This window comes from Hyperoodon ampullatus, assembly GCF_949752795.1.
Source record: "Hyperoodon ampullatus genome assembly, chromosome: 5".
NCBI classification, from domain to species: domain Eukaryota; kingdom Metazoa; phylum Chordata; class Mammalia; order Artiodactyla; family Ziphiidae; genus Hyperoodon; species Hyperoodon ampullatus.
In genome coordinates this window covers 47286947-47312871 of record NC_136918.1, presented here as the reverse complement: position 1 = coordinate 47312871, position 25925 = coordinate 47286947, and the positions used below count along the sequence as shown (strand labels likewise).

The 25925-nt window shown below is 42.0% G+C and overlaps 1 protein-coding gene across 1 annotated transcript in view; it reads right to left on the bottom strand.

Moving 5' to 3' along the window:
- The window catches only part of MCF2L2 (MCF.2 cell line derived transforming sequence-like 2), a gene marked incomplete at both ends in the record, with an annotated part of 227958 nt that overhangs the window by 14318 nt on the left and 187715 nt on the right, over positions 1–25925 (bottom strand). The window contains 7 exons of the mRNA XM_079705223.1: positions 11433–11511; positions 11684–11776; positions 12638–12853; positions 20124–20249; positions 22399–22470; positions 24739–24831; positions 25537–25629. Of these exons, the coding sequence (XP_079561349.1) occupies positions 11433–11511; positions 11684–11776; positions 12638–12853; positions 20124–20249; positions 22399–22470; positions 24739–24831; positions 25537–25629 (772 nt within the window). The remainder of the gene's footprint in view (positions 1–11432; positions 11512–11683; positions 11777–12637; positions 12854–20123; positions 20250–22398; positions 22471–24738; positions 24832–25536; positions 25630–25925) is intronic.

The window sequence follows — 25925 nt, the reverse complement described above, 5'->3', positions numbered from 1 at the left end:
AGAGAGGAGGGAGACTCAGCTGTCCACCAGAGCCCTCACCCCTTGCCATCACTATCATCTCTTTGTTTTAGGGCCTGGGCTGCCTCTATTAGGAACAGGCCAAATAAGCCTAAAAAACTAAGCAGGCTGTACCTAAACTGGATCACAGGCTACGGGTTTATTCAACAAGCATTTATTGGGTACGTCCTGAGTGCCTTGGAGGGGGAGAGGAATCAGAGATGGAGAGTTTCTAAGTGGGCAGGAATAGATGGGGTAAGGAGCACCAGTGAGAACTGAACCCTGAAAGAAGTGTGAGTGTATTTTCCTCCAGACAGTGAGGAATGAAGAGAGGAAGAATGAGGATCAGGAGAGTTCCAGGTGGAATGAGGGAAGCTGAACCAGTTAACATGCAAAGTGGGAGGCAGCGCAGTCAGGTGAAAATAGGAGTAGAATTGGAGGTCCTCAGAGGAAAGTTCCAGAAAACAGCCAGAAGCAAAGGCATTTACGGGAGGTTTCAAAACGGCAGGTGTGACTCAACTGCAACTCAGCAAGCAAGCATTAGGAAAGATACCCTAGGCTGGCAGTGGGGTCAGGGAGCTAATATATTTTAATTAGAAAAATTAAATTAAAATTTAATTGGAAATCCCTTGTAATAAGCTAAGTGTTGAAGAAAATCAATGAAAGCAATGATGTAGAATCAATAGGAACTATCTGCAACATTTGATACTTGTTTTAAAAAAAAAATCAGTACACACCTAGTGCTTGCTTCAAACTGTATATTCCCTCGGCCTGAAATGAAAAAAACAAAAACAAAAAACCACAGCACTCTCAAATGTAAGCCAATTTGAATAGATTTTACATGTTGATTTTTTTCTTTTTTTTTTTTTTTGCTGTACGCAGGCCCCTCACTGTTGTGGCCTCTCCCGCTGCGGAGCACAGGCTCCGGACGCGCAGGCTCAGCGGCCATGGCTCACGGGCCTAGCCTCTCTGCGGCATGTGGGATCTTCCCAGACCAGGGCACGAACCCTGCATCGGCAGGCGGACTCTCAATCACTGCGCCACCAGGGAAGCCCTACATGTTGATTTTATACACATGTACACACATAGAATAATATAAAAATTGATGAAAGTGTGTAGATCTTGGTCTTATTTTCTTAGTAATTTGGAAAACCTTTCGGCAGTCCTGGCTCACTTGGCCTTGGCAACCCCTCCCACTTCTCTGCCCATCCTGCTGCGTCCCCATGTGCCTTGATTCTCAGTCCATCCATGTTTCCACAGTTAGCTCCATTAGCACTGAATTAAGAAATAAACAATGGGCCCATTAAATGCTCACTTTTTCCACCCAAGCCCAAGTTACATGGCTTGGTAAAGGAAACATCATGCGTTTCTGGGACAGGATGAGAATCACATTCTTTGTTCGGGTGTTGTCCCAGCTGTGAGAACAGCACCAGGTCTCAACCTCCAGTGTCCCTCACCGCCTGCACCTGCATTAAACCAAAACTGATACTCGAGGCTTACCTCCTTCTCTCTCAACCTCATTTCCTTCCACTCTACCCATGAACCTCTCAAGCCAGGCTCCAAGTCATCACTGAACATGCTCCCTTGGCGACAGCTCTGTGATTTCAAAGGTTCGTGGGTCCACCGTTTTTTGTTTTTTTGTTTTTTTTTTGCAGTACGCGGGCCTCTCACTGTTGTGGCCTCTCCCATTGCAGAGAACAGGCTCCGGACGCGCAGGCTCAGCGGCCATGGCTCACGGGCCTAGCCGCTCCGCGGCATGTGGGATCTTCCAGGACCGGGGCACGAACCTGCGTCCCCTGCATCGGCAGGCAGACTCTCAATCACTGCGCCACCAGGGAAGACCCGTGGGTCCACCTTTATCACCCATGTGATGACACGAGTTGCCCAGTCGCTAGGATGGGCCTGCGGCCTGGAGCACGATGCCTTATACCACAAAGGGGCTTTGCCTTGTACCACGCACCGTGCTGCCCCTGCGAAGCCGCCTGCCACCAGAGCCCCTGCCCGGTGAGCCTGATCTCCCAGTGTCCCTAGGCCTCCCTGTCACACGGGGTCAGGCCACATGGGAGGAGGTTGTCCCAAACCACAGGGCCTGCCGTCCTCCTTGACTTGTGCCGCCAAGTCCCACGCGTCAGGTTACGCTCTTCTCTTCCCAGCCCAGAGCCTCTCTGACTCTGTAACTCCCTCTGGGCACAGGCCCCTTCTGCCTGGCTGTCTCCAGAGGCCCTGTCTCCACACGCTCAGCGGCTCCCAGGGCCCATCCTGTCGCCTTAGAGGCCCTCGTCGCTGGGGGCCTGGAGGCCTTGCCCAGAGGGCACGGAGTTATTGTGCCCAGCAGTCCCAGTAGTTGAAGGTGGGGTCGGGCGGTGTAGGAATGAACTGGGGTGATAATGCGTAGGTGTCAGAGCCGTGTGAGTGCTGGGCAGGGGTGAGGTCCTGATGTTCCTGATCTGGCAACCTCTGAAACCTCCCTCCCCTGTTGCCTGATGCCCCTGAGTCTGTGTTCTGCCCTGGAGTCTCATCTCTCGGGGACCAGCGCAAGGCCCCACTCCTGCTCACTCACCCACAGGGCACGAAGGCCCCTCTGAATTCCTAGAGCCCTTACTGTGGGCATCACTCGCAGTGACATTTCATCAGACCCTGCTTGGTCAGCCAGGCTCAGGATACCTGGTCCTGCTGCAGGAAAGCTGTGTGAAATTGACCCTCAGTTGGCCTGCCTGTGAAAGGAAGGGGCTGGGACCACACCTCTGGGCCGATCTTTCAATTCAGTTTTGTTTTTTTTTGTTTTTTTTTTTTAATCTAAACTACTTGCTAGTGTTCTGTTTCTGCTTCTTATCTATATTTTATATTCCTATCACAACCTAGAGCACACAGTGCTAGGACTTGAGGAAGACTTAAGAAATGTGTTTTTGAATTATTAACTGAATAAATGCCATGACCTCACAACAAACGTGTTTTTCTGTGGGGCAGGGAAGGGCAGGGTGATCTAGTTAAAAATCTAGATTGTAGATTAAGCTCAATGTTGTTAAGATGTCACCTCACCAAATTGATCTATAGATTTTACACAATCCCAATCAAGATCCCAGCAAGCTTTCTTATAGAAATCGATAAACTGATAATAAACTATATACAGAAATGTAAAGGATATAGAATAGCCAAAACAACTTTAAAAAGGAAAAACAATGTCAAAGGATGCAAATGATCTGATTTTAAGACATTATAAAGCTACAGTAATCAAGATAGTAAGGTATTGATGTCAAGACAGACAAGTAGATCAATTAAACAGAATATAGCATCCAGCAATAGATGCACTTATATAAAGAGTCAATTGGTGGAAGAAGAGTCTTTTCAACAATGGTAGTAGAACAACAATTAATGTGCACAAAATTGAACTGTGATTGACACTTTATACCATACACCATAAAAACCCCTCAGAATAGATCAGAGACCTAAATGTAAAACTTAAACTATAAACCATCTAGGAGAAAACATAGGAGAAAATCTTTGTGACCTTTAGACAAATATTTCTCAGGCACAACACTAACAGTATGATCCACAATTTTTAAAAAATTGTATTTCATAAAACTTAAAATCTTCTGCCCTTAAAAAGTTACTCTTAAGAGAATGAAAAGCTAAGCTACATACTGAAAGACAATATTTGCAAAGTATATATCCAATAAAGGACTTGTACTTAGAATATATTTAAAAAACTCTCGGGCCTCCCTGGTGGCGCAGTGGTTGAGAGTCCGCCTGCCGATGCAGGGGATACGGGTTCGTGCCCCGGTCTGGGAGGATCCCATATGCCGCGGAGCGGCTGGGCCCGTGAGCCATGGCCGCTGGGCCTGCGCGTCCAGAGCCTCTGCTCCACAACAGGAGAGGCCACAACAGTGAGAGGCCCGCATACCGCAAAAAAAAAAAAAAAAAAAAAAAACCTCTCAAAACTAAATAATAAGAAAACAAGAAGATACATGTATGGTATGGAAGCACACAAAAAGAAGCTCAACCATTAATCAAAACAAATTAAAACCTCAGTAACATGCCACTACATACTTATTAGAAGGCTTAAAATTAAAAAAGACTGACAATACCAAGTGTTGGTGAGGGTGTGGAGCAAGTGGAACTTTCATACACTGCTGTGGGAGTACAAGATGGTATAACCACACTGGAAAATAGCTTAGCCATTTCTTAAAAAATTAAACATGCACCTGCCATCTGGCCTAACCATTACACTCTTGAGTATTTACCCAAGAGAAATGAAAACCTAAGTCCATGAGAAGATTTGTACTCAAATGTTCATAGCAGCATTATCCAGAACAGCCCCTCAGAAGTGGAAAGAAACCAAATGTTCATTAACAGGTAAATGGATACGTAAACTGGGGTATATCCAAACAATGGAATGCTACACAGCAATTAAAAGGAATGTACTACTGCTACACAAAGCAACATAAATGCATCTCAAAATAATTATGCTGGGACTTCCCTGGTGGCACAGTGGTTAAGAATCTGCCTGCCGATGCAGAGGGGACATGGGTTCGAGCCCTGGTCTGGGAATATTCCACATGCCGCGGAGCAACTAAGCCCGTGTGCCACAACTACTGAGCCTGTGCTCTAGAGCCCACGTGCCACAGCTACTGAAGCCCGCGCGCCTAGAGCCCATGCTCCGCAACAAGAGAAGCTACCGCAATGAGAAGCCCGCGCACCACAACAAAGGGTGTTCACCGCAACTAGAGAAAGCCCGCATGCAGCAACAAAGACCCAATGCAGCCAAAAATAAATTAAAAAAAAAAAAAAGCTAGGTGAGAGAAACTAGGCCAAAAAAAGTACATGCTATATATTTTCTTTATGGAATTTTAGAAAAATCATAGTAATCTATAGCGATAGAAATGAGATCAGTGATCACGTGGAGAGCTGTAGCGGGGTAAGAGAGGGGCAAGAGAAAGGTATATAAACATGACATGACATGAGGAAAATTTTGGGGGTGAAAGAAGCGTTCATTATGTTGATTGTGTGATGCTTTCACAGGTATGTACATATGTCAAAATTTATCAAATTGTATACTCTAAATATGTGCAATTTATTATGTTAATTATACCTCAATAAAGCTGTATTTTTTTTCAATAAAACTGTTTTAAAAATTGTAGTTTAAGGCCTCTGCCTAGAAACTTTAATAAGCTACAATGCATATTCCCAGGCATAAGCCCTAGCTATCCTAATTCTACAGTTCTAGGCTAGGACCCAGAAATCTGCATTTGACCCAAGCTCTTCAAGTAATTCCAGTGCAGGCTGTCCCTAAATCACCATTTGTGAAACACTGGTCTAGGGAGTAAGGCTTTCTAGAACAATATTGTTATTAGAATGTTTGTTTCTGGGGAAAACTTTTTCTACTAGGGTTGTTATATGTTTCTGTATTATGCCCACAGAGCATGCATATTCCATTACCGTAACAAATATTTAGCATACTATTAACAGTTCAAAAGCAAAATTAAATCATAGTTTTTTTCCAATCTTACCTTTATATAAATTAAAATTAACTACATGATCTTGTTACCATTTCCTGGCAGAGGCCTACAGTGTAAATCGAGAAATTAGGCCACTTGATTGTAACTGAAAACCAATGTGGTGGTTTTTCCAATCACATTTCTGATCTTTTTCTTCATCTTAAGACGCACACCCACCCTCACATCCTCCTGACTAGTTCATGATCAGGGAAGACAAAGAAGGAGCGTGAAATGGTTTCATTCCTGCTAAGTCTCTGAAGACAAAGTTATCTTTTCACATTTACATAATTTTTCTTAGTAAACAACAAAAATCGTTGCCAGTATAAATGATAGGAGATAGGTTTTCCACATGAGACTAGCATCTCTTAACCCTAGCAACATTACCCGAAGGAAATATTAGAACTCAATTGATGAAGCTTGTTGTGGATTTTCCTATTTAATATCACTTGAGAAGACAAATGTGAAAGGGTAAAGCCTACTCAAAGATGATTTTTAATGATTAAAGGGAATACAGTGAGTGACATCTGTGAAAATGGTGCAGGGAAAAAAAAACCCTCCAAAAATTCTCTCCTCAATGAAAGCATGGAAAAAAACTGATAAAAATAGACACAATATTTTCAGAATGCTGGAAATTAAACAAAGGCAATCAGGAGAGCATTAATTCAAGAAGAATGGATGAATCTCAGTATGACCAGTGAGCTCTGTGGTGTCTTAGTTGCCCTAGTCCCATCTCACCCCTTCTTCTTGGTGGTGGCCTTGGAAGCCAACAGCCTACAATCATGGTGAAAATTAGCAAGCTGGCACCTGTAGGAAGGGACAGAACAGGGTTGGAGCTCCTTCAAAGTCTCATTCTCAGTAGACTGTCATTATTTGAGTTGTCTGGGGATTCCCTGGAATATTCTACTTGCAAGACTGTCTTTATTAACCCAACTAAGAGCTTGCTCAGTGTGAAAAGCCTTTTCCCCAGGGGCATTTGTAGAAAATGTCCAGGGTGATTGTTTAACTTCTTGGCTGCTTGAGGCACTGGATATCAGCTGGGGCAAAAATAGGCTAATCAAAAAGTTTAAAAGGAAAAACTTAAGAATAAGATATCCATAGTGGTTTTGAAAAACTCCAAATAGTCCTGAGAATCTAGAAGTCCATTGTGCACATGCCCAGGGTTGTGCACATGCCCAGGGTTGTGTGCATGCTCAGGAAAAATATAAGCAGGGCTTATGCTCTCACCTTGGCTGATCTTGAGGCTCTGCACAAATAGGAAGTGAAGGCTAACGTGGAATTGTCACCTGTCTGGCTGAATATTGAAGGTGTGCTTCAAAATCCATGTAGAGGGACTTCCATGGTGGCGCAGTGGTTAAGGATCTGTCTGCCAATGCAGGGGACGTGGGTTCAAGCCCTGGTCCGGGAAGATCCCACATGCTGCAGAGCAACTAAGCCCGTGTGCCACAACTACTGAACCTGAGCTCTAGAGCCCACGAGCCACAACTACTGAAGCCCACACGCCGAGAGCCCGTGCTCCGCAACAAGGGAAGCCACCACAATGAGAAGCCTGCACACCGCAACGAAGAGTAGCCCCTGCTCACCGCAACTAGAGAAAGCCCATGTGCAACAATGGAGACCCAATGCAGCCAAAAAATAAAATATAAATAAATAAATAAATTTATTTTTTAAAAAATCCACAGAGCCCCTTGGCAAAGACTGGAATGCTTGTTGGTTTCAGGTGTTTAAGGAAACCTCTGCCCAGTCATGAACCAAGCAGAGACTTCAGTGGCTACACATGACCATGAATACAGATTTTATAGAATTGTTTCAGAAAAGTCAGTAAGTAAACAAACAAAAACAACAACAACAAATAGCAACAATAGCAAACACTGGAGATGGAGGAGAATCTGATTTCCAGAGTTGCCACATTATGTTATTTTAAATGTCCAGTTTTCAAAGAAAAATTATGACATGTGCAGAGAAACAAGAAAGTATAGCCCATACACAGAAAAAAAAGCAGTCAATAGAAACTGTCCCTGAGGAAGCCAAGGTATTGCACTTCTTAGACCAAGGCTTTAAACCAGCTTTAAAAAAATGTTTAGAATGAAAGCAAACCATACATAAAGAACTAAAGAAAAGTATGAAAACAAAATCTCATCAAATAGAGAGAAATTATATTTAAAAAGGGCCAAATAGATGTTTGGGGTTGAAAAGTATAATAACTGAAATGAAAAATTCACTAGAGTGGCTCAATAGCAGATTTGAGCAGGCAGAAGAAAGAATCAGAGAACTCAGATATGGGTCAATTGAAACTATCCAATTTGAGGAAGAGAAAGAAAAAGAATGAAAAAAAAAATGAACAGAGACTTAAAGACCTATAGGACACCAACAAGCATACCAACATACCAAGTATATCAAGCATAATGGAGATGCCAGAGGAGAGAAATAAGGGACTGAAAGAATACTTAAAGAAATAATGGGCAAAGACTTCCAAATTTTGATGAAAAATGCTAATCTATATATCCAAGATGATCTACAAACTCCAAGAAATAAAAACTCAGAGACCCACACCTATACATAACATAATCAAACTGTCAAAAGACAAAGAAAGGAGAGACAGCCCAGATGGCAGAGTAGGAAGACTGTGAGCTCACCTCCTTTCATGGCCACACCAAAATTAAAACTATTTACAGAGCAACTATTGATGAGAACCACCTGAAGATTAGCAGAAAAGAGTTTCCACAACTAAAGATATAAAGAAGGAAACACAATGAGGTGGGTAGGAGGGGCAGAGAAGCAGTACAGTCAAAAGCAGTATAGGCAACCCACAAACGGGAGTATAATCACAATTGCATAAGTTTTCCCTAAGGAGCAAGAGGTACAAGTCCCACGTTCAGCACCCCAGCTCAGTGATCCTGCACCGGGAAGATGAGCTCCCAGAGTGTCTGGCTTTGAAGGCCAGTGGGGATTACTTTTGGGAGAGTTAGAGGGCTCTAGGAAATAGAGGCTCTACTTTAAAAGAGCATGCACAAAATCTCACATGCTCCAAGATCCAGGGCAGAAGAAATAGTTTGAAAGGAGCCTGGGTCAGACCCACTTGATAATCTTGGAGAGCTTCCCAGAGAGGTAGGAGGCAACTGGGACTCCCCCTGGGAATATAGATGCTGGCAGCAGCCATCTTTAGGAGCTCATTCTACCATGACGACACTGGTGCTGGCAAATGCCACTTTGGAATCCTCCTTCTAGATGATTAGTTCTGGGACACAGCCACACCCAGCATCAGGCCTGATGCCCTAGGACCCCATGAGCCTCCAGCCATTCAGAGATCTAGCCCCACCCACCAGAAGGCCCAGGACCCAGACCCACTCACCAGTGGGCCAGCACTAGTCCTGGGAACCCCTGAGCTGCGTAGCCAGTTGTGCCAGGACCTAGCATTGCTTACCAGCAGGTAGGCAGCCTCCTCCAAGAGGCAGAGCCTGGCAGCCAACTGGGTTGGGGGCCAGCCCTGCTTACAAGTATGCTTACAGTAGTCAGCCTCATCACAACAGAAGGGTCCACACAGCCCACATAGGAGGCAGCCCTAGAGCACATCACTTTGGTGACCAAAGAGAAGCGGGCTGTTGGGCCCCAAAGAACATCTCCTACATAAGGCCACTTCTCTGACATTGGGAAACGTAACTGACTTACCTAGAATATATAAAAATAAAAACAGAGAATTAGGCAAAATGAGGTGACAGAGGAATATGTTCCAAATGAAGGAACAAGATAAAACCCCAGAAGAAATATTAAGGAATACTTATTACTTATCTACCCAATAAAGAGCTCAAGGTAATGATCATAAAGTACTCAATGAGCCCAAAAGAAAAACAGATGAACACAGAGAGAAATTTTTATAAAGTTAGAAAATATAAAGAACCAAGCAGAGCTGAAGAATACAATAATTAGAACAAAATATACACTAGAAGGAATCAACAGTAGATTAGATGATACAGAGGAGCGGACCAGCAAACTGGAAGACAGAATACTGGAAATCACCCAAGCTGACCAGAAAAAAGAAAAGGAATTGTAAAAAATGAGGATACTTTAAGAGACCTCTGGGACAACATCAAGCATGTTAACATTTGCACTATAGGGGTTCCAGAAAGAGAAGAGAGAGAGAAAGAGGCAGATAACTTATTTGAAGATATAATAGCTGAAAACTTCCCTAGCCTGGGGAAGGAAACAGACATCAGGTCCAGGAAGCACAGAGAGTCCCAAACAAGATAAACCCAAAGAGATCCACACTAAGACATGTTGTAATTAAATTGGTAAAAAATAACAATAAAGAGAGAATCTTAAAAGCAGCAAGGGAAAAGCAACTAGTTACATAAAGTTGCAGGATATGAAAGTAATATACACAAATCTGTTGCATTTCTATACACTAACAATGACCTATCAGAAAGAGAAATCAAGAAAAAAATCTAATATATAATTGCATCAAAAAGTATAAAATACCTAGGAATAAATCTAACCGAGGAGAGAAGGCTATAAGACATTGATGAAAGAAATTGAGGACAACACAAACAAATGGAAAGTTATACCATGCTCATGGATTGGAAGAATCAATATTGTTAAAATGACCATGCTCCCCAAGACAATCTACAGATTCAATGCAATTCCTATCAAAATACCAATGGCATTTTTCACAGAAGTAGAAGAAATAATTCCAAATTTGTATGGAAACAAAAGATCCTGAAAAGCCAAAACAATCTTGAGAAAGAACAAAGCTGGCAGTATCATGAGCCATGATTTCAAACTATACTACAAAGATATGGTAATCAAAACAATATGGTAGTGGCACAAAAACAGACACATAGATCAATGGAATAGAATAGAGAGCCCAGAAATAAACCCACACTTATGTGGGCAGTTAATCTATGACAAAGGAGGCGAGAAAGAATATACAATGTGGAAAAAACAGCATCTCCAATAAATGGTGTTGGGAAAACTGGACAGCTACATGTGAAGGAATCAAAGTGGACTACTTTCTCATACCATATACAAAAATAAACTCAAAATGAATTAAAGATTTGAATGTAAGACCCGAAGCCATAAAACTCCTGAAAGAAAACATAGGCAGTATACTTTTTTTTCCCTGTGCCGTGTGGCATGTGGGATCTCAGTTTCCCGACCAGGGATTGAACCCGTGCCCACTGCAGTGGAAGTGCAGAGTGGACTGGACTACCACGGAAGTCCCAGGCAGTATACTTTTTGACATAAATTATAGCAATGCTTTGTGTATAGAAATACTGAACCACTGTGTTGTGCACCTGGAACAAACATAGTTTTGTAGGTCAATTACCCTTTAATTAAAAAAAAAAGACAGAGAATCTGGAAAGCAGCAAGAGAAAAGCAATTTGTCACATGCAAAGAATCTTTAATAAGATAAATAGCTTAATTCTTATCATAAACTATGAAGGCCACAAAACAGTGGGATGACAAAAGTGCTTAAAGGAAAAGACTGTCAGCAGAGAATTCTATATCTATGGCTAACTGATTTTTATCAAGTGTGCTGTCTTGGCTTGGGCTGCTATAACAAAATACCATAGACTGGGTGGCTTGTAAATGACTGAAGTTTATTTCTCACAGTTCTGGAGGTTGGAAGTCTGAGATGAGGGTGCCAGCATGGTTAAGTTCTGGCGAGGACCCTCCTCTGGGCTGCAGATTGTTGACTTCTGATTGAGAAAATTGGATCTTGGCAATTGGGTATGTGGGAGTATGTGTAAAAGGGACATGCACACAACCACAAAAACCCACACACAATCTAAAGCATCCACAGGTGCTTCCAGGTACTATGAAATTGTGCCCACAGTTATTTTCTAGGCAAAGCATTTTCTTTAATAGTATCTCCAATCTCCATACCCACTACAAAGTTGGAATCAGTATAACTCTCCAGACTAAAGTCAGCAAGGGTAACCTTACCTTTAATATTGTTTTGTTGTTCCAGCAATAATTTACTTATTTCTGAAAACCAACAATCTCTGATTTCTTTTGAAGCTGCCTGCAATTACAAATAAGAAAATACCATGAGTATCAGATCACCTGGTGCATTAATTGGACAGGACTTTTATTCTCTTGGTGACCTTTAGAATGTGATCGAAAACACTGGTTGAGTCATGGGAACACAACAGGGAAAGGGGAAAGGACACCTATGGGGAAGGCATGAATTTTACCTGTAGGATGTATTTCTCAAGTCCATTTTGGTTGGCAATTTCAAACTTTCTGTTGCTCCCCCTTCCAAGTTGGCGAATTGAAAGTGTCATTAACTATTGTAAAGAAAGAAGAAAATTTTCTATACCATCTTTTCTGATTAAAAAATTATCCCCGTCAGCCACTCTAATCTTTGCTACCCTTGATTGCTCTCTTCTTCCATCTTCCTTCCAAGTGTTTTGCTGTCCTCTGTTAACAGCCCCAAGGAGCATAAAACATAATCTGGTACAGTGTCATTTGCCTTGTCTGTTTCAGAGGACAAGACAGACTATATGTTTCCATATGCAGAGCTGTAGCCTTCAACTTTAAGCAAAAAGATTATCTCTCCTTTAATACCTGAGTATTTCACAAATCTCTACATAGTAGTAACTGAATTAGTATCCATTAAGAAATAAAAATAACAAAAACTACTATGAATAAACTACCAATTTTAATCACAAGAGCACGTGTGTGTATGTGTGTGTGATCGCTAGCTATGAAATATTTTTTATATGGGTGAGAGGCAATGTTTGGTGTGGACATGGGTTCCTACACCCCCAGGGTCAGGATGTTGCCTACACTTGCATGCAAAGATGCGTGGTTGAGAAGATGAAATCCAGCCCATGCTCTAATCTCCAAGGCGTTCAATCCTCTGCCTGGAGGAAAGAGGGTACTTTTCAATTAGTTTGTCCAGACAGGCTGCCATTGGGTCCTTTTCCTCCACCCAGCACAAAGGCACCTCTGTGCCAGTGCTGGCCCTATCTAGTGGCTGATTACAAGCTCTGACTCTGGAATCAGGCCTGTGTGTGGATTCTCGCTCTGTTGTGTGGCATTTGGCAAGTTAACCTCACCTCAGTTTCCTTATCTGTAAAATACGGATAACAGCATTTCTCTCCATAGGGTTGTGCTGACTCCCAAGTGCAGTAGGACCCCTTTACCTTCATAGACTTCTTAAAGCTGTAGTGAGGAGACAGGCCCTGGTCACTGGGCTCCATTCGTATCTTACAGAACACTATTCCCTGTTCAAATAGATAGATTTGCCTCTGGCTGGGCTTAAATCGAATTAAATCCTTCATCTTATAACGATCCTTGTGAACTGTCCAGACGTTGAAAGAGCCATGCATCAACAGCTTGCCCAGTTTTCTGATATCGTCCTTTGGGAAACACAGACACACACAAAAAGAAGCTGTTAAATTATTTGACGGGAAAGAACTCTTAGGGGTCTGTTTTCAAATTACAAACCATGCTTATTCGAAGTTTACAATCTTATAAGTGCCAGTCAGGCTACTCTGTCACTAATCAAAACTACAATTTTGTGAGCTTCACTGAGCATGGCATCATTCAGTTATATAAGGAAATAGTGCAGCTGTATAAGGTAGTAAACACAAAGCATGTTAGCAATACTTTGAACTGAAGATATTGGTACTCTAATATTTTTGTCTCACAATTAATTTTAGCTAGCAGAATTCCATTTCTTCTTCTTTGTTTTTGATATAAGACACTACTTAAAAAGTCCAAGAAATTAATATTTTAATTATGTTCGGGAGAGCCAGAATCTTTGCTGCATTATGGATCTTTGGTAATCCATGTATTCCATCTGTATCCTAACCTCTCCTTCAGGTATATGAGAACCTGAGAAGATGAGATTTGTTCTGAAAGGAGAAAGCTTAGTATGACCTAATCTTCATAACACTGTAATGGAAATGGTAATGACATTCAACTCTGCATTTTTCAGAGTGAGTGAACAGTGCAAAGATAATTCCAAATGACAAATCTTTTATTTCATCTTTTTGGCTCTAAGGCACACACTATATCTCCTTCCACCATCATATGTCTGGTTGAAAGTCCAAATGAAGTGACCTGGCCTTCTCTGAGCTCTCTCTAAAGGTAGTGGAGTGTGATGAACTAGAAATGTGGTATTTTGTCTGGTATTTTTCAAAAATTATATCACTTAAAGTAGATAATCAAGACTTTATTTCCCTGAATCAAAACACCAAAAGGAAAAATTATTTGAACAGGACCAGGACAGAGACATTTCCCTGAGTTACATCTAGCTGAGATAAAGACCTATAATTTCTGATAATTATTACTAGACATATGTGTATTTTATAACTTATTTATATTGAACAAACTGTGAATACCTTTTAAAAAATGAATGACTTTATATCTGAAAGTCTAAAAACAAAAACTTCAAGGGCAATAAACTCTAGTCATTTCTATGGTGCTTGTGTCATATTTTCAGAGCTATTTTTCTCTTTTTGCTTTGTAAAATTTACATGTGTTAAATGTAGTGAATAAAATCCTCACTGAGGAGTAAAAGCCCCAGTCACAAGGCCTTCTCTCCTAAAAGCACGATGCTTCTGCTGCAGGTTGCACAGGCTTAGCTTGAGTGCACCCCAAGACAGATGGGCGATGGGTCCATGAGGACCAGTGAGGAGTTTTTCACTATCCACATCCTTCCTGCACCCACTCACATGGAAACACCCCAGCCCTCAGTGATTGCCTTCTCCTTTACACCCATTCAATTTGTACAATTCAGACCTATAGAGTACAGGAAATATGTTTAGTCAAGGCAGCTGGCAAAAGTAGATGTTTAACATTTGCCACAGGAACGATTGTAATCAGTAGTTTCTATTTAAAAATGTATTTATATTTCACCCCATTTCAAAAATTAGATACATCTTATAAAAATATATACATTATAGGCAGACAGAAGATAACCAAGGAAATTAGGCTGAAGAAAAAAATAGAGATTAAAACAGTAAGATGAAGAGGATGTACATAAAATCCATACAATATAAAGCATGTAAACTTGCTGCAGACTAGACTTTGACCTTAGTACAGAGGGAAATCTGGTGAGTTATATGATTCATTATGTCCGAAGACATACCCAAACCAGTTGTTAAGGGAAAGCATGGCAATTTGTTAATAAGACGTGAGAGAAATTTCTCCCATGGGTCTGCATAAAGGGTCACTGCGTCAAATACTGAGCCCACCTTCAACCGCATCCCAGAATAGACAGATGAATGGACTTTAGGTAAAGCTGTTTCTAATGACACACCTGGGGAATATGGAGGCATCATTTCATAGTACAGCTTTTAAAAGCAATTCTGAAAGAGGCCAGAAGGATGGGGGAGCAGGGGAACAAGCCCAGGTGTACACTCTGATGACCTGCAGAGGGCTGGGCGATGTGAGTTAAGGTGTCTGCCAAGGCCGTGGGCTGTAGAGATTTGGAAGAGGCCACCCTAGGCAGCGACGTTTTTGTCCTTTACAGCCTCTGCACTTATCCCTCCCACAGCCACAGCTGTTTGAACCTTAGTAAGCAATTGGCCAAAGGATGTGAATCCAGAGACGGGCCAGCCCCTGACCAGAGGCCCGGTGTAAAAATGATGTGCCAGATGGCCAATCTGATCCCTGTCTGAACTGAGGAGAACTAAGGAGGAAGCAGTAAGCAGCAAGAGTTGTAGCTGTGAGATGCTTTATGAGAGGGCTGGAGGTGGAATAAATGATAAGGAAGCAGAGCAATAAAGAAGGTAAGTCATCAGAAACTATGAGGAAGAGGAAAAGACACCAATGGGGGAAAAGAACCAGTTAGTGGCCGGTGAGGGGAGAGGACATACCTGGCACGTATAGGCAGAGCATACAGGTGAGAACCCCAGCTCTCTCCCAGGCCAAAGCCCTAGAGTTGCTGTCGATCCTGGAATTGTTTAGTTCTCACATCCATGAGCCCTGTCCTGTCATTGTACTGACCCTTCCTGAGGCTATATGGTTGCCTTTTCCAGTAAGCCTGTCATCATTGAAGGTCACTAGAGGGAATCGCTGGGTCTTTTGAGATGAGTTGGAAGAGATGGGCTACATATCATCCAGGACATCTTGCATAAACTTTCTCAGGACCACGTTTGTGATGGGATCAGACATCTCAATGCTTGAGGCCCATCCTGTGGTGGCCGAGGGCACATGCCCTGTATAGCAGTGATGAAGGACAGGTGTACATATGTTACCGTCATCCAGGACACATGCCTGTGTGGAGGCTACTCTGCCTCCAAAGGGAAGAGGGTAGGGGAATTGCTCTGAACAGGACAAAGGATGACCCTTGGCCATCTTTTCAACCATATATATCCTTTCTTTCCAGTCAGACAGGAGTTGGCCCCAAGGCCAGAGACTACATGTACAACCTCTTGCAGATACTTGTGCCCTAAAGTATGGAATCATTTATTGGCATTTAGTGAGTGCCTGAGGGGACACAAAGCTAAATGCTCAGCACTGTGAGGAAGCTAATTCAGTGATGACCTTGAACTGGCTTGAATAGTATTTCCCAAAAAACTCATGTCCACCCAGGATCTCAGAATGTGACCTTATTTGGAAATAGGCTCTTTGCAGACGTAATTAGTTAAAATGAGGTCATACTGGATAAGGGTGGGCCCTAATCCAATGACTGGTGTCCTTATAAGAAAACAAAGACACACACATAGAGAAGACAGTTAGGACGATAGGCAGAAATTGGAGTGATGCAGCTATAAGCCAAGGAACCCAGGAGACAAGCAAGGAAGGATTCTTCCCTAGAGCCTTCAGAGGAATGGGCCTGCCAACAACCTTGATTTTGGACTTCTTGCCTCCAGAACTGTGAGAGAATATATTTTTGTGTTTTTTAGCCACCTAATTTGTGGTGCTTTGTTATCGCAGCTCTAGGAAATGAATGTAGCCTCAACCAGTTTTTCCACTAGTGACGTAATAGTGTGGCCATCACTTTGGTGTGTTGATGAATCTGATGGGTGTGAGCTCACAGATACAACATAGGGGCGGCCCCAAACAAATCAGCAAATGAAATGTCAGATGGTCTTCCTGATACGGCAAATGATGGCAAAATAATCTAGTAAATGCTACCATTTTCATGTGTGGACATTTTGTAGGTAAGAGCTCTGAGGTAAGAATTTCAAATGTGACTACATCGACCAAATGAAGAATCTGACTGAGAGAGTGACCGTAGGAAAACTAGCCTCCAGAAGGAGACTTCTTTTGGGTGCCCAGGTTTTCACTCCTGGCCATGACAGCTAAAGGGACAGAGCTATATACTTCTTGTACAAAGAGGCAGGAAACATCTGGATAAGTGAATTAGCACAAAGCCTGGTCCAGAAATGAAAAGTAGAAGCTGTGGGACCGAGGGGCTTGTGATTACAACTGCCAGAAGCAAAGGGGTTCCTTCCTTTCCAGCCTAACTACACAAATAAGTCAGCACTGGGGCCCTTTATTCAGCATCTACCACGTGCCAGGCGTGGTGCTAGGTGCCCTGTGATTTAATCCTCATTTATGCCTCACAATCACCCTTTAACATGGGTGCTGTGAAGGTGGGATGATGTACAAGGCAATTCCACTGAGTCATCAAGATTATTTACTCAGCCTTATCTCTGCAGCCAACACTATGGTAAGGAAAGTGGGAACTAAAATAGAAAATAAAATACCTGGCCCTAGCCCACAATAAATTTGCAATAAAAATAATTCCTTTATCGAATAACATAAATTTGTTTCAGAAAATAAAATATTTCATTCAACCTTTACTATTCAACCTTGGAACATGTTCCTGGAAAGTGAGGATTTAAAAGAACTCTAAATGCATCTATATTTTATGCACTGAATTGAATAGGGGGGGAACTTCTTTTTTTGTAAAGAGAGGGAAATAAATTACATCTCAGTGTTTCACAGACAAATTTTCTTAAAAAATTTTTTCTTTAATCTTCTGTGATTAAACTAAACCAAGAACTAACTGAGTATACACAACAGGGAGAAAATGTAAATATCAGAAGGGCATTTTTTTCTAGTTGTTTTAATTATGAATTCATCCCACCAAGTTCAATTTCTTTTCTTCACAAAACCAGGTTAATATTGGATGTCAATAGAGAAACTAAGAAGTTAAGTTCTGGATTAATCGCTACATACAGCATGTGATGGTAAACACCTTGTGATAAAGTTCTACAAAGCTGATGCAAAGAATCTCAGAATCATTAGATCTGAGTTAACAGTAGTTGAGTTGTTAGTAAACTCTAAACAGAATCAGATGAAGAATGTGTTGAGAGGTTGGCACCCTGGATAGGGAGTGAAGAGATCCAAGAAATAGTCCTGGCTGATGACCACGTGATTGGGGTGAGTCAACTCTTCTTTCCATGGACCTGTTCCTGAATCAGAAAGTTGAAAAGTCCAATGCCTGCTCTTCCATAATTCAGTAGGATTATACAAAACTGTCAGGATACATTATCTAATGTACTAGATGTAAAGCAAGTTAAAGTCTTAGTGAAAAAGAAGAGTGTATTTCAAAGGTGCAATTCTGAGGACACATCGGGGAGAAAAGTTCTTTGCCTTGGTGTTAAAAAATCTCTAAAATTCAGGCTTCCCTGGTGGCGCAGTGGTTGAGAGTCCGCCTGCCGATGCAGGGGACATGGGTTCGTGCCCCAGTCCGGGAAGATCCCACATGCCACGGAGCAGCTGCGCCCGTGAGCCATGGCCGCTGAGCCTGCGCATCCGGAGCCTGTGCTCCGCAATGGGAGAGGCCACAACAGTGAGAGGCCCGCATACCACAAAAAAAAAAAAAAAAACTCTAAAATTCTATAAACTCATTCATCTTATTTGCATGCAAACCAGCTTGTAATGAAATCAGAGTAGATTGCTATTTACTCACATTTTAATATTCTTTTCTCATAACTTCCTCTTCCTATGTTACTTACACACAGAATAATAGCTGGGAGTTTCCTGCCCTGAGTACAGGTTCCAGGACAATCTTTTGATTCAGGGAAAGGGACATCTGATAGGGGTAGCTGACATGTGTTCAAAGATGAAAAGAAGAACAGAAAGATATTCCAAAATGATTAAACAAATTGCTCTCTTGACTTTTCTTAGCCAAAGAAGGAAACAGTTATCATCAAGAAAACAATCCCCTCTGCCACACACCCCATGGTTCATGAATACCCTCTTGAATCTTGCATCAGTAGTAAGCAGAGAGCATTCTGGAGTCCCAGGGGACAGTAGTAGCATCGCTGCCCAGATCTCAGCAAACCCAGTGGGGCTGTTTCTGAGATGCTGGCCAGAGGAAAACCAGGAGGGAGGGAAATCAAAAATCACAGGGGTTTTTGCCCCTAATTAATTTGCGTGGTTTGATTTCTGACAAGGAAAGAAAAGAAAGGTCATTTCATCTACCCAGACCTCAATAAACAGTATGCTAAATCCAGGTAAAAATGAAAAGGTAAAAAAGAGAAGGAAAGTATCTGTGTGACATGTATCAACAATTCTCTGAATGTTTGATCCCTGTGTGGGAGGCAGAAGAATGGCCTCCCAAAGATGTCCATGTCCTAATCCCTGGAGCCTGAGACTAGGTCAGGTTATGTGACGAATTAAGGTTGTTCACCAGCTGACTTTGAGATGAGGAGATTATCATTGATTAACTGGTTGGGCCCAGTGTAATCACAAGAGTTCTTAAAGGTGGAAGAGAAAGAAGGGAAGGTCTGAGTGATGTGATGGGAGAAGAACTCAACATCCGTTGCTGGCATTGAAGAGGGAGGAAGATGCCATGAGCAGAGGTAGTTGAGTGGGTGGCCTTTGTAAACTGGAAAAGGCAGTGAAAGAGATTTTCTCCTAAAGCCTCCAGAAAGGAAGGCAGGCACCTTGATTTTAGCCTAGTGAGACTATGTTGTACTCCTGATACGTGGAACTGTAAGACAATAAATTTGCACTATTTGAAGGCACCAAGTTTGGGGTAATTTGTTATGACAATGACAGAAAATACCCCTGAGTCAAAATCTAGAGTAGCTCAGTGAAAACCAGTCGCAGGGCAATCATAAAGTTGTAGAGGATAGTTTGCCTGGAATGCCTGGGTCTGGCCTGCTTGGGATTAACTCTAACGCCAGAGTTGAGATGGCTCAACCCCCCAGCACTTTCTCTTTGGGTATTTTTCTTTAAGCACTTGGATTAAGGGATATACAATATATGCTTATTGGGCCTCTTCTGGGATCTGTGATGTAAAATGGGGTTAGGTGTTCACTTAGGACCCATTTTCAAAGTAATTTTCACAGAGAAAATATAACTCAAGAGGGAAAATCTTTTAATATTTTAATGGTGCCACGAGTGAGAAAATAAATTACTCCCTCAGCACTTTCCCCTGACCAATATGTTCTGGTCCCTGAGTTCTTGCTTCTTCCAGAGTATGGGTCAGTTTCAACATTCAGGATCCCAAGGGCCACAACCCAAGATTCCTAAAAATGCTGAGGCATTGCTTGGAATCTCGTAGCACACGTTTGCTGACCGATTTAGGTAACTTTCCTCCAGAGTCAAATTCCTTTCCCACAGATCAGTTCTCTAACTTTGCCACAGTATCTGCTACCTTTGTAATACTGTGCCTGCCCTTTGTTGAAATGTCCCAGCACTTGCTATGGAACATACCGGACATCCAGTGACTGCTGCCAAGTCCACAGCCAACTCACAGGACTTGATCAAATCCTCCATCATGGCCAAAGCTTGTTGTAGGTCGTCTGAGAAGGCTGAATCCTTGGTCCTCTCTGGCCCATTCTGTGGAAACCAAATGTCTTGTTGGAAATCAAAAGGTAAACCATCTACCAAGGGAAGAAGGGAAACAGGACAGAGATAAGGAGCCACGGATCCAGCCAGCATGAAGTGACTGAGAAGGTAGGTACATCAACCTGTTTCCCTGCTCCCAAAGAATGGTAGCTAAGGATATTTGCTGGTTTAAGTACAATATATGATACACACACACACACACGCACACACAAGCAAAATCATTACACTTTCTGCACATTGTACTAATGAAGAATGAAGTTCATAAAATCATGGACATTATATTCTGGCTATATAAGAAACATCCTGAGCTTTTGTAAAGCATGAAAACCCCAGCCCTTTAAAATAGGTTGCTCTCCCTTTTACTCCCCTACCCCCAGGGCCTATTGAAAAGTACAATCTGAGTATCATATTCCTGTATTTAATGTGACAGTCTTATTCCTATGGGTAAAATTATACTTAAAACCATCCCAGAGGAGGATATTTGTAAACTTTAGAGGCAAAGAATGGGCTGCTATGCAGAGGTTTACTAATGATTTATGTGTAAACACCATAACGGTGGCATTTGTCACACTGAATCTCCCCGAGCTCTGCCCTTTCTCTCTCCTCTCCTCCCCCTGACCTTCCCATATTCTATCACCATTAAAGATGCCAAAGAGGTAAGCCAACGTGATCTGCACCTCCCAAACAGCATAAAGACCCAGAATTAAGGGAAAAGCTAAGTTAAGAGACCAACATTCCAATTATTACTATTGTGACACTTAGGACGTGACAGGGATGGTTGTTTCAGCTTGAAAGTCTTTTGCTTAGGGTTTCCGTATTTTATTCCCCTGCTACCTACATAGCATATTTATCTGTTATCTGCTAAATACAAACAAAAAGATTTTGGCTTTGTCCATTTTTTTTTTTTTAACACATCAACTTCTACAACAAAGAACAGAGAGCTCTTTGCTGCTCCGCATATAGCCCCACCTCTTCTTATCCTCTACTGCATGATGTAAGCAAAGCATCGTGTATTTTCTTAATCTCTACTTAAACTCTGAAGATTAGCATCTTTGGATAAGAGATATGAGTGACAGGGCTGATGAATGGAGCAGAGCAAGCTGCCTCCACCGAACAATTTTCCATGGATTCTTCCCTTCTTACTTATGGTAAATGTGTTCCAGGTCCTGGTGGAAGACAACACACTCTCACGAGCTTATTGTAACGTCATTAACAAAGGATTAAAAGTTCTTACACCAGGCATCTTCCTCTTTCCTAAATACTTGAAACTCAATGTGCTTTTAGAGACTCAACGGCTACCTATTTCCTCTCCTTCCCACTAACCCTCCTCCCACAAACACGGCAGGTGGCTAGTTTTACACTGTGTGATATAGGACTCTTACAAACATTATTAAACCTCTCTAACTCAGGGTAAATTCTTACAAACATTATTAAACTCCTCTAAACCAGGCTAGCTGCATTTGCTCCAGGCTATAAAATTACTACCTGTGCCTTGAGCTTCCTTTAATCTTAAGGCATCCCCACAGCACCATCTGAGCAGAGAGGACATGCAAATGACCGCCCCTTGAGACACATGCCTCATGTTATTCTTGTTAAAACCAGAATTTTATAATAGAAAAATGGAAAAAACCCACTTCCAAGCCACAAAGTTCTTCCCAATCTGGTGTGGCCATCACTTCTTCCAAGTTTCTTCTTGGTTGTCTTAGAATTCACACACATATACACACACATTTGGAAGGGAACAGGGCATAATGTATATAGATTTACTAAGGCGTACAAAGAAGTAAATATAAATCATTCATAATCCTACCATGCAGGAAAACCATGGAAGGAATTTTATTATATTTACTTCCAGTCTTTTATGTATGTATTTTATACCTTCACTTACTTTTGTATTCCAGTAAAACATTTTTATGTGGAAGGAAGAAGATATATTACCACTTATCCTATTACAAATCCCCACTTTGAAATTGTCTTTATTTTTTTGTTTTTTCCTGACTATGAATTATAGGATGCATATTATTTTAGAAAATTTACACAATAAAGATCATAAACAAAACAAAATCGCTCTTAAGTCCTTCCATGTATAGGCAAACACCATTAGCAGTTAGTACATAGAACGATATTTAATATCCAGTACCTTAGCCAAACCTCCTTCTAGATCACCTGGGTCCATCTCCAAATCCTCAGGTGACTCAAAATCCAGCAGACCCTGCATTAACCCAAAAGCTTTATTGAAAATCAAAAAGTAGAAGGCCAGCTTAATCTGTTGTGCAAACAATCTCCAGCCAATGCTAAACTGAGGATGTATATAAATTTGTCTGTTTGTCACAAGTAAGAGGGAAAGAGTAAATGGTACATTCAGCGCAGCGTTCTTTCCACAAACATAGAATCACATTGGACACACTATTCTGTAGCCTGCTTTTTCTCAACAACGTATCATGAACATTTTCCCATGACATTATATATTTTTTAAAACATGGTTTTTAATTGTGCCAGAGTATTGCATCCTATAGCTAAATCATAATTGATTAATCCCCCCTACTGTTAAACATTTAGGTTCAATAATTTTTTACTAAAATAATAATAATCTTTATACACTTTTCTTAAGGATAAATTCCTACAAGTAGAATTGTTAATGTTAAGAGTTGTGATGCATGTTTCCAAGTTCTTTAGAGAAGGACTGTGTTCCCACCAGCCATAAATGAAAGCTTTTTTCACCAGCCCCTAGCCTACATGGAGTATTACCATTTAACTCTGTACCAAAACATGCTCACAGGCCACTCTCGGAGGGAAGCAGAGGGTCATCAGCCTCACTCCCAGGCTGGTGTGACGGCTCCACGTATAAAACAACAGCTGCACTTTACGTTGCGGAAGCTTCCTGGGGGTCAGCCCTGAGTGAGCTCTCTACTGCGTCACTCACTGGCTCCTCACAGCAACCTGTGCAGGAGGTACTAGTGTCCTCACTTTGCAGGTGAGAAAACCAAGGCCTGAGAGGTCCAGGCATCCCACACTGGCAGCGGCAGAGCCGGTGCAGCCAAGGCTGGGCCTGCTGATGCAAAGCTGAGAGGGTAACTTGTTCTGAGGGCAAAACGTTGGCAATAAGCTTAACTGCCCTGAGCCTCGGTTTCTTCACACTTCAGAGCCTTTTGGCACATCTGATGGTGGGGATTAAATAAGAAATACAGGTGGGTGTGAATTTTGTTTTGTATAAAACGAAATGACTTCCTCTTGGCCTCTGATGATGGGTTTAAAATTAAAGGAGCATCTAGTTTTGGTGTGGGGATGATCCAGGATTATGTTGTGACTGATGTATATTAGTTACTTGTACATTTTTTTTGGATCTTTGCAAGGGGAAAACTACAAGTAACGAGTTTTATATATTTAATTTAAATCTGTTACAGGTTTTCATGTTCAGGATAAACAAATTTTCAACCTTGGGCGAAAATACCTGCAACGGTTTAAGGTGACTATGTTTTACCTTAGGACGACTGTTGCATGCCAATTTGTGTACGTTTGTGTGTGTGAAAACACTTCAAAATTGAGTTAAAAGATGTAAATTTAAAGCTGGTTGTGTATCTAATCTGCCCCAGGTTCAGTAAATAAATAATTCTTTTTAAAAACAAAAACAAACAAACAAAAAGAAATATACGTGGGAAGATACCCAGTAAACAGCAGGGGCTTGTTTTTAAATTAAGTGAGAGTAGCCACTGGGCAAGAGCTGCTTATAAAAGTTAACTCAAAACAGACCTTGGAGGAGTGACCCAAACCTTTCCCTGAGCTCACACCAGGGGAAGCAGCTTTGACAGAGCTCCTGTCCTGTGGGGGGGCGGGGCGGGCGGGTGGTGGCGGGGTCTGGGAGTGCTGTCCTGCAGGTGTGCTGGTATCAGAGCAAAGAAAAAACCACCTAGGGATTCAGCAAAACAAAATTCATTCTGTTATGCTGCTCTAAGGCAGTCTAAGGGCAGAGGTAGATGTCGCAAAAGGAGAGAAGAATCCCGTTTTGCCTTCTCCCCTCCATTGTTTAAATGCATGTAAAATAGTAGCTTTAGGGAAAATTGCACCTCTTTCCTGAAGCTCCTTGCCCCAGCTGTAAAATGGAGATGATATCTTACCTGTAGATATGTTACCAAGAATAGGGGTCTGGCTGCCTCCCCACCCTCTCAGCTGCCAGCTGTGTGGTGGCCTCCCTCTTCCCCACTTTCCTCCCAAGGACCTCTGCTCCCCTAAGCTGGGCTCCCCTTAGAGATCCATGTTCTGGCCGCATGATGGACTAGCCAGGCTCCCGGGACCCTATGATTCTTTGGTTTTATTCCTCATTGAGGAGGCTGATTTAGACCTGGGGACAGAAAAATCCTGAAATCTAGACATAGTTTCACCTTTGGAAGTCGAAGTCACAATTCTACGTGTCTAAGGAAAAGAGCACCATAGCGCCCACATCTGTTCTCCAAGCACAGGAAGCACTGTCTCATCGACTTACCTTCAACAACATCTGGTACTTCATAAGTCTCTGGCTTGGTCCTCTCAGATACTTAAAAAGAGGGAGACTGTGACCCAGTTGACGCTGGCATACCTTGAAAAGCCAAAGAGAAACAACATAAAACAAAACAACACACACACACAGAACAGAAGCAGCAGCATTTAAATATAAGAAGTGAAATGAGCTCTTCATGGAGAGAAGGGGCAGCTGTGTCGACCAGTTTCATAATGTTATTGGCTGTTCAGTCCCTCAGGAACAGTGTGTAAAATGAGAGTAATGGGAAAGGGGATGGGCTTGGCTAGTATTTTTATAGGCAAGTAGGGATGCCGGAACATTGATTTCTTTTAGAAAGTAAGTCCATTAGGAGGGAGACAATGGGGCAGGCTTCTGAAAAGGCTGTCTTAGAATTGGGGTTTGGGGGTGGTGGAGTCTAGTCAAGGGTACATGATGGGCTTATTGACATCATTCCAGGGAACCCCAAAGTGTGACTTAATTCCACTTTTAAAACCCATCCTAGAAGAGGACCCTGGTTTTCTCACCAGGCTACAGCTGCTCATTACAGAGCTGTCCCATGGAGACTCAGGGCAGCATTGAAACTTCCAGTGTATAATTTCAAAAAAGGAGAGACTTTTAATAAACATAAATCCCAATTAATAAACATAAATCCCAATTAATAAACATAAATCCCAATGCCAAGTTCCTCTTCCTAGTTCATACTTTCAATTTCTTTACAAATTGGATGTACGTAAACAGTGTCCAGGGAAAAGTTTGTGGGAGACCTTAGAAACGCAATGTTACCCCAAAGTAGGTGCAGTCTTGACATTCTTGCCAGATTGCCCTGGCTCGGGGCAGATTCTTATGATATTTAAAATATATTTGAAGGTCTTCTTTCTGGGTGAGAAAAAGTTAGAACAAATTAACCAGGTAGCATTTTTCAGTAAGAGGACAGGATAATACAGTTTACTCATTCATTCAACAGGCCTGAGTATTTTCAATGTGTAAGGAACTGGGGATGCACAATAAATAACCTTCTGTTGGGGTGAGTGTGTGATGGGGAGATAAACACAGGGTTATAAACAACGCAGATGTGAATGGAGTGCTGTGAGAGCAGCTACAGGACTCTGGTAAATAAATAAGTAAATTCATGAACAGGAGTCGAGTTTTAACTTTATCCTTTCTCCTCTGCT